The following is a 9,584-nucleotide window of genomic DNA, read 5'->3' as shown; positions in this document are numbered from 1 at the left end:
GTAAAGACCGTCTTGTCTAATTTATAAATGTCAGACAACGCAAACGGTATCATTGTTTTTTTTTTTTTTCATGTTCAGTATTGTTGTATAGATAAACTGCTCTGATCTGTGTGCATTATCAATTGCAAACGAGCGCTCTCTATTCGAGCACAAACCATATGTGTCAGTCAGTACAGTAGTAGTTTTCTGTCGACGTGCAGTATTTAGCTGTACCTCACGCACAACGTGCAGTTTCTGCACCTGCTGTTGACGTCCTGCATCTGAATATGGGTACCGTATAACAAATCACTATTCTGTTTCCCTGAATTCACCTGCAGTGCCGCCTCCTGGACAGACATGTCTCCAATGCAAACTGTACTAGAAGCTCGCAGTCTGTTCGTGCATCTCCTCACCAAAAGCCGGAGAGGACCGGAGCGCAGAGAAAGCGGCATGGCTGGGAGAGTACTTCTGAGCCCAAACACCTTAATCCTCCTCGGGGTCCTCTTGACAGGGACCTGTGCGGCAGGAGTAGGCGGGGGACCAGGGCTGCTCCGTGAGGAGAGGTATAGAGAGAACGACATGGAGAGCCCGTGCGAAGTGAAGACAGTAACGGTGTCCACCCTGCCTGTTCTTCGGGAGAATGAGTTCAGTTTTACAGGCGGAGGTGCAGGGAGCTTAGCTGGAGGAGGAGGGGAGTCCCGGCTTCTGCTTTTCGTCAGGACCGACCTGCCTGGGAGCGTCTCGGTATTGGATGACTTGGACAACACCGCTCTCCCTTACTTCACACTGGGTAATTACAGGAAATGTATGACGTTACTGTCTCTACTTACAGTATTTACAAGTTAAACTACCTTTGCAATGCTAATTTCTAATCCTATACCAGTAAGAAAAAATGACGGGGAATGTGCGGAAAACACACACACACACACACTAATATATATATATATTACAGGGATGGTTTGTGCAAATTATTTTCTTTAGTAGATTTGATTATACATACGATGTTGTTGTTGCATGCATTTATATATTTTTTAATAGTGTCTTCTAGTTTTTATTATGACTCCTATGGAAAATGTATTATTCTAGGTAGAGCAAGTTACTCACCTAGTTTGAAGAATTTGCTGCTTGGTTTCGACTTTCGTGTTCACGTCTGAGCTGCACACTTACAGTCAACAGTATACGGGTTTGTTTGTGTGTTTTTTTAAGCATACTCGTTCAGAATATATATATATATATATATATATATATATATATATATATATATATATATATATATATATATATATTAATTCGTCATTACACAGAGAGTAGTACATTAATTTAATAATATTTAGGACAACGTGTATGTTACAATCCAGATATAAAACCTGTCTTAATCCGTTGCGTTTTGGCATTAAATGACCCCAAACTAAACGGATTGTTGCAAAGTAAACTGTCAGAACCTGTTTATTTATTTTTAAAAGAAAATCATTTAAGTAGTCGTCTTCTATTTTAAACGGGCTTGTTGTTTTGTTGACTGGTATAGATTGTACTGTATTGAAAGTCCACATATAATTGAGCGACAGCTGATAGACGCGTATGCTGTAAATAATCTCCATGTGGCACTTTCGCAATTAACCCGAGTCACCCACAAGACACCAAGAGAGCGATAGCACTTAAACAAATCTATTAAAAACATCTGTCATTATGTGTTTTTATTTTATTTATTTATTTATTTATTTATTTATTTATTTATTTATTTATTTATTTGTTTGTAAATTCGCATTTTAAAATAATACGTTCATTGGGTGCAACCCTATACAGGACAGCCACTGACGCCAAGCGCTGTTACATGTGAGCTAACACTGTGGAGGCTGCTTATAAAATGGGTCACAGTATGAAAGCTGTTCAAGACATGTAAGACGTGTAAATCAGAGCTTTTTTCTGTTGTGCTCCTGGTTTGTGGAACTATTCATATTGACGAGAAGCAGGTTGAAACATTGGATGATGTGAAGTCTAAATGTGCTTTTATATAATTGGTTGTGTAGCTGGAGTGCATTAATGAACCCTCTTGTTTTGTCTTTAACTTTGTACAGTGCTCTGCGTGAGAGAGATGCTATATAAAAATACATTTGTATTGTAATTTGCATTGAATTGTACAGTGTGTTCAACAGCATAAAAGCTGGACGCCTGCACTGCATTTCATTCTTCGGTTTATACCTACATTTATTTCTGGCTTTTCAAAAGTAGAACAGCATATTTGCAAAAGTGAAGTAGTGTGGTATGTTATTCTCACAGAATGTTCTTCTGTAATGTTTTGTTCAAATCCGTAGTGGAAATCCTAAAACACAAAACAAGGTAAATCAGCTGACTTGTATGCTTCAGTGATCGCTGCATGCCTGCAAGTGTACCCTGAGGTTAGTCTCTGTTTAATCATGTCAAACCTTTTAAACAACCAAAGCAGTAATTAAGTTTATGACTCCGGGTAATGGAAGACTACAGTCAGAGCAGGTATCAACCTGTCACCTGCAGTGCACATCTGGAACAGCAGGGTAGAGCCACACTGCCGGTTCAGATGGGAACAACATAATACATTCCAGCCAAGCTTACAGTTCAACAGTGAGCTGTCTAAACACCAGTGCCGGAGATTCTACCCCAAAATAGACACTTACTATTTCCCATTTACCAAATCAAATTGACTGCAGCGGCTGGTACAGCATAACCATTGCAGAAACCCACTTCTGCATTTGAAGACAGTGGTACCAAAATATCTAATCTTCAGGTTTTTCCATTTCTTCATCTGGTTTAGTGCTTGGCGGAGGGCAGTGTATACTGGCACCGGGCACTTGGAAGCTTGGTGTTAAAGCCTGAATCCCATATTGTATTGTATACCAGTCAGTAGCACACGTTCTGGAAGACCAGCCTGAATCCCATATTGTATTGTATACCAGTCAGTAGCACACGTTCTGGAAGACCAGCCTGAATCCCATATTGTATTGTATACCAGTCAGTAGCACACGTTCTGGAAGACCAACCTGAATCCCATATTGTATTGTATACCAGTCAGTAGCACACGTTCTGGAAGACCAACCTGAATCCCATATTGCATTGTATACCAGTCAGTAGCACATGTTCTGAAAGACCAGCCTGAATCCCATATTGTATTGTACACCAGTCAGTAGCACACGTTCTGGAAGACCAGCCTGAATCCCATATTGTATTGTATACCAGTCAGTAGCACATGTTCTGAAAGACCAGCCTGAATCCCATATTGTATTGTACACCAGTCAGTAGCACATGTTCTGGAAGACAATCTTGTTTAACAGTATGGCAAGGTTTATCTTGGGTGTGACTGTACGTACTTCCTTAAGTATTCTTGGTTGTCTCAGTGTTTGGTCCATGAGAGCGTATAACTGGTAGAATCGTATTCATTTAAACGGTTCCTGGAATACATCTGAGTTTTATCCACAACTTTATCAAGATGAGGCAGTGCAGACAGGATTAAGATCAGACGTTTTTACTCATCCTAACTGTTTCCCGGCTCAACACTAACCTTGGTCGCATAGATTGTGTTCTTCAAGCCCTTCACTCTTGGAAGAGACTTGTCTGCTTGGAATCTCAGGTGAACACTGTACAGGTAACCCTGAAGTGAGATGTAAATACATAATCAGGTTGTATCCCTAGCAATTTCAATCACTGTTCCTGACTGTGCAGCCTTTTCTCTCCAGTACTGTGCCAATTGAAAGTTTAAAGACAGTCAACATTTGGCTGACAGTGCAAAGCTTTCTTTTTTAAGTTGTCTCTGGTTGTGGTCTACCTATGTCTCTTCAGAGTTGTAGTTGTATTTTTTTATCTTCTTATTGGAGTTGTTTATAGAAAATGTTGGCATCGTATGCATGGTGTGACTAACAGACGCCTGTCTAATCAATCATATAGAAGGGTATGTGGTGAAGTGCCAGAATTCATATCTATACCATATTTGAAGCTGCCACTGCTAGGATGCGTTTCATACAGTTGTACACGGTTCCTGAACATGCCATTCGTGCCTGAGGATGCAGGCTGCTGAGAACCCGTCTGTGAGCAGTCACTTCCAAGCATGTGACTTTGTGTCTGTTGTTTCAGGTGGGCTGTTTCACATTCTGTTTGTTTCATAGTGTGAGGAGCGAGTGACATACTTGTTCAGGGTATTACTGCTTCTGTGTCTTGGTGCCTGTTGGATTCAACTAATGCCAGGGTTACTGATGGTAACCTGCCATTGCATTGCAAAGTGGTTGTAAGGGAACCATGGGCAGCCAGGCTGGTGCTGAGTCAATATGTGTGTGATATGTGACCTATTCTTCGATTCCATCTAAGTCCTTAGGCTGGACATTTTAAATGATATATGGTACTTTTGAATCTGTTCCTTGTGAAACATCCATTATTTGTGCAGTCTTGGATACATCGGGCCCTGTGAAATCCGTTTTATTATTTTGAATTTTCAGGTTTATTTTTTCCCCAATTATTTTATTTTTTATTTTTCGGTTTTAAAAATCTGTAATTTGTTAGTTAGTTCGTTTTTTTATAACCACAAGTGACAGCAATGATGAAGCTAGAAATGCATGAAAAAATATGACAAAAAACTCTCACTAAACGGTTTTATTCAAAGTGCTTTCAGAAAAAAAGGGTACAAATTGGCACAATCTAAGACAAATAAACTAGGAACATTGTAAATTTAAAATAAAATCTAAATGTAGTCTTTATTTAGTAGATTTTCTTTTCAACACAAGCTGAACTATAACATTTCACAATAAATGTAATGTTTTCATTAATAATTAATGACAAACAATTTAAATAAAAGCCTACATATTTTGATTTAATGTTAGCCTGCGTGGTTCAGGGGGCGTGGAGCTGGGGGCCTCTAATCTTTTAATTTTCTAATCTCCTGTCAATTAGCATCTATTTTCTATTTAAGCCCTGATCACCTGCACCTTTTCTGTCTAGTGTTTCGTTTTTGTAGCAAACGCTCAGACGCCGTCGTTTCGTGCTCCACCGCTAAATATCTAAACTTCGTTGCCTCGCTCTGCAGGTCATTTCTCTGCACAGCGCTGCCAAGATATATTATCAATCATTTTCCTACCTGCTCAGGTGATCCTTCTTTTCAGACAGCTTCTCTTTTCGGCTTCAAGAGCTCCAACATTTGTCTTTCCTGTTCCATCCAGCAACAGCGCCGTTCAAGCGCAGCGTCATTACTCAACCTGTCTGCAACTTTATCAGAAAGACTGGTCCTCTGCTAAACTTTCAAGCTCCTTCGACAAGACATCGACATTCCCGTTGTCAGCGATTGCCTTACTTTAGCTCTATTAAATCCACCACGAAGCTTTGTCTCGGAATCTCTCTTTACTCCTCGCCTGCAATCAGACGCCCCTCCCCTGCTCCCACAGAGCCAGCAGAGTTACCGTTCCATCGGAAGATCCTGCCCTGGACCTCCATTAGCTACGTTCAACCTTTTAAAAGACATATCCTGCCCATTTTAACCAGTGTCGGCTCGTGGTTTGACTGGTCACAACATGCTCCAACGATAGTGCTGCACTGCAACTTTTCCACCGACGCCTTACAGACCACGGTTACCACGGTAACGCCGTTATTGAGTGACTGTGGGGAGTGGTAAGTTGTCATGGTGACCAGGCAGCTTCATCAGGCTCTGCGTGCTCTGTGCCTCAGTACTGCTGTCTTCCGGCTTCCTGTTGCTGCGCTTTCACAACTGGTGGAGACGAATTCAACGCGCCGAAGCATGACCTCTAAGTACTGCGTTTACTTATTTATATACATGACTAACTGTCCTAACATCTCTAGAACATTTATTATTTAAATCTAAGGGAATAAGCAAATGTTGTTCTACATAGACAAGGATTTTAATCGTAATAACTTCATAGATTCTACCCTGCTTCACTCAAGTCAATGGTTTAATTCCAATCATAACCTCTGGATGGCAGTATAATACCACAAGTTCTCTCTCTTATATTAAACGAGTTTGGTATCGCTGCGAAGCTCGGACACTACAGCTTTTCTATCCATTCTCGCAGTTATTCTCGGGAGTTCCCCTCCTGCCTCATCCTTTGTCTATCTATATCAACTGACATTCTTCAATTTCAACTCTACCTGCCCTCCCCGCCCCTTTGAGGACATGGTCATGAAGCCACGCACTTGTCGGCTTTCTGAGATGCTCCGAATCTACCGTCACATTAACTTCCAGCTTCCCTGCACCAGGCTTCCATCCCAGTGACCTCTTCCTGTTCCCGGATTCGTGCTTCCTCATCTGGCTCCTCTCCTTCAAACCGACAAATTTCACCAAGGCACCTTATTCAACCTTCAAGTTACCATTTCAGCAACGTGAGCTGCCAGTCAGAAACGGAAACCATGTCCTACAACTATCATCATTTCAGTCAAGTGTCCTCCTACCCTGCGATTAGACAATACACTCAGACTGCTTCCGACCAAATCAATAAATTTTGCAATAGCCTCCGAGCAACACATTCTTCATCCTCTCAGGTTCTACAGCGGCCTCAGCTCTATGCATTCTTCATCTCTGGCTTCATCTAAATCCCTTTCACTCAAAGACCAATATCCACTGCATTCAGCAGATCTCTGCGCTCTACAGCAGACTACCACACTCTACTGATGGCAGTCCACCATTCACAATAACAGATCACTGCTTCAGCAGATCTCTCTCTCTCTCTCGCTCTACAGCAGACCACTGCTCATTATTGACAGCGCTTCATCGTTACTTCTTCAGATCTCTGCACCGTTCAGCAGATCCCGTCCTCTACTGTTAATTGCTCCTCACTGCAGCAGATCTCTGCTCCCTCTTTAGATCTACTCACTATTATAGCATGCAAAGTTGCTTTAGTTTACAGTTTAAATCTGTACCTGTACTTCTCCAGAGCTTCCACCGCTCCCGCTATCCTCCAATATGCAGATCACGGCAGCATTCCACAATCAAGGCTAATGCTAATCCCCATCTAATCAAAATACGAGGTGCTTGACCTTCTCAGCAATCTATTCAGATGTCCTCACACCCTCTCAAATATTACAGCATTAATGCATGGTGAGAGACGTGGTATGAGACTGGAAATCTGTCTTGATTATGAGTTAAGGAGTTCCACTACTAGGAGAATGACTGGAGTTGTGAAACCCAATCTCTGAATGTGAGTTCACCTTTTCCATTTCAAGCGGACAGGATAGTAGCAGACCGCTGGTCGATCCCATATTAACTAACACATAGGATGGTCGACATCTCCTTTCTTCCCTTGTTTCCAGAAAATGGAGCACAAAGCGTGCTGAGCTTCCCCAGCAGTCGATTTACACATGTTCGTTCAGTTCCAGCCGCTACCTCAACCCTCAGTTCCAGCTCCCCTTCGGCCTCTACTCTATCCAGTTCAGTCAGCTGGTCCCCCCCCCCTCCAGACTCCCCAGCTTCATCAGCTGCTATTTGACTGAATCCTACTCACAGTAATCTCCTTCAATCTGCTCCGCATTTCATGTCTGCAGCCCTCGCCCTTCTTCGAGAGCTTCATATTCTACATCTTGGTCAGTGTTTTCAACCTTCTGTGCCCAAATCGGATTCATCCTATTCCTTCAAACAAAACCAGATCCTGGCTTTCATCGTCCACGGTAGGGATTCTCTCTCTCTCTCTCTCTCTCTCTCTCTCTTTCTTTCTCCCCCATTTTCTCCATACCAGCAGTTCACCTGACCCTCCGTGGGATTCTTAAGAGCCTTCCCTTCTGCCTCACCTTCCCACCTGTCTACATTAATGAACATTCTCCGTTTGCTCATTCTACTCTTTGGAAACGCCACTTCGCCCCATACAAGGATCTACCTATGGAGATCATCTGCATCTGAGCCCTCTTCGGTCTTCTCAGGAGCTCAGAATCCACAGTTTCTTCTACTTCTAATTTTACTCCATCATTCAGTTGTGTACCTCCACGACGGATCCATTTCAGCGTCAAGCAGAGTCCTCTATCTGCCCATTCTTTTCAACGTCAAGGTATCTCAGCCTCTCACCCCCCCCCCCCCCCAAATCATTCTGTAGGCACAGCCCCCTCTGCTGCAAGGGCCAACATCAATCACAGCCAGATCATGAATGTGGGGAGCTGGCCCTCTTCTGCAGTGGATTCTTTCATTTATTCATTCATTCATTCTCCTCTCATATAGTTGCTGCCCATTTTAAAAAATTGCTAGTATGCCTGGAGTGGGGGCTTCCTGTCTGCCAGGGCCACCAGAGGTTTTTCCCTAATCGGCCTCAAGGGGTTTTTTCCTCTCCACTGAGCGGCAGGTATACACATAGTCACATCCTACTAACAAATTACTAATCTCCCTCTGTTTGTCCTGTTTGTCCTTCTGGTCTTTTGTTTATGTTATGCGTAGGCATGTACTGTCTCTTGTTTGTCGCACGGTGTGGGAGTTTTCGTGAGGTGCCGGGGGTCCATCCTTTGGGGGGCAAGTGAGTCTCACTTCACCGACCTCAGGGCTAGGCATCCGCCTCCCTTACCTTCAGGGGGGTTCTCACCATGTGAGTCAGAGCGGACCCCCGGCCAAACTCTGTCCTGTCGCAGCTCCTCCGCTCATCTTGCCTTACTCGAGGCTCTGTTCTATTCTGCCTCTCTTTCAGGACGTGGTCACTCGTGCTGAGTCCTATACTAACCTCAATGCTTTGTCCTTAATTTTCAGGTCCCAGGCAGCGTGATGTCTCGGCCAATCAGGGGTTTTACGAGTGCCCCTTACAAAAGCCTCAGATGCTGGGCACCTCTCTCATCTCCTCTCGAGGGGCGGCTTTCCGAGTCATAACCCTCATATGTGTTTTCGGTTGCTGGGTCCTCCGACCCTGGGATGTGCGGCATCGTCGCCCTCAGTCAGCGACCTCTTTTCTATCCTGTCCTCGATTGCTGGGTCCTTCGCCCCTGAGATGTGTCGGCATCGTCGCCCTCAGTCAGCGACCATCTTTTCTATCCCGCTTCGGTTGCTGGGTCCTCTGCCCCAGGGATGTGTTGGCATCGTCGCCTTCAGTCAGTGACCACATTCTGTCCTACTAACTGCTCCTTGCTGCTGCTTCTGCCTTATCCTTCACCCCAGCTCACGCCCAGTGAATTCTAATTTAATAAAAAGGCACTTAGTAATATCTCCCTGAGAACTTTGGAGAAAAAATGCAGCAACTAGACCCTACATTCTGCAGTAGTCATTACAGTACTATCTGCTCAGAATAACTTATTGGTAGTCGTTTTCCACCAAATGCAGTGCTTAATTTGTGCCGGGGCTCAGCCCTGGAACCTCTGGGCATGCAGAGTCATAGCGCCTAGTTAAAAATCTCATAAAATGCTTTCTTTTTAAATTCTCAACACAGTTGTATCAAGTCTGCAAGTTCTTGTGTGCGTGCTAAAAAGACAGTCCACTGCCACGTTTGTAGCCTACTTTACATTACGATTTCAGGTTGAGTGCCTTTAAGTAAGATGACACTGGCTGCAACTCTGTTGTCGTTTTTTATACACAAATAAGCTTACTTGATTTGAAAAACGTCAGGAACGATACAAGCAACTTCTTACACTACTTGGTTTGATTAAATGAATAGTACACAACAAAATATGAAAGCTGA

The 9,584-nt window shown here is 43.3% G+C and overlaps 1 protein-coding gene across 3 annotated transcripts in view; it reads left to right on the top strand.

The window, feature by feature from the left end:
• Positions 1-201: 201 nt before the first annotated feature.
• The window catches only part of LOC117396811 (astrotactin-2-like), a 559,949-nt gene continuing 550,566 nt past the window's right edge, over positions 202-9,584 (top strand). For 2 of the 3 annotated variants that reach the window (XM_059005718.1, XM_059005716.1), the window contains exon 1: positions 202-769. In XM_059005718.1, the coding sequence (XP_058861701.1) occupies positions 337-769 (433 nt within the window). In that variant the 5' untranslated portion in view covers positions 202-336. The remainder of the gene's footprint in view (positions 770-9,584) is intronic. The other variant, XM_059005717.1, reaches the window with a different exon arrangement.

Source organism: Acipenser ruthenus, chromosome 31, assembly GCF_902713425.1.
Source record: "Acipenser ruthenus chromosome 31, fAciRut3.2 maternal haplotype, whole genome shotgun sequence".
Lineage (NCBI taxonomy): Eukaryota > Metazoa > Chordata > Actinopteri > Acipenseriformes > Acipenseridae > Acipenser > Acipenser ruthenus.
Note: the sequence above shows the minus strand (reverse complement) of the source record. Positions and strands in the feature narration are given on the sequence as shown.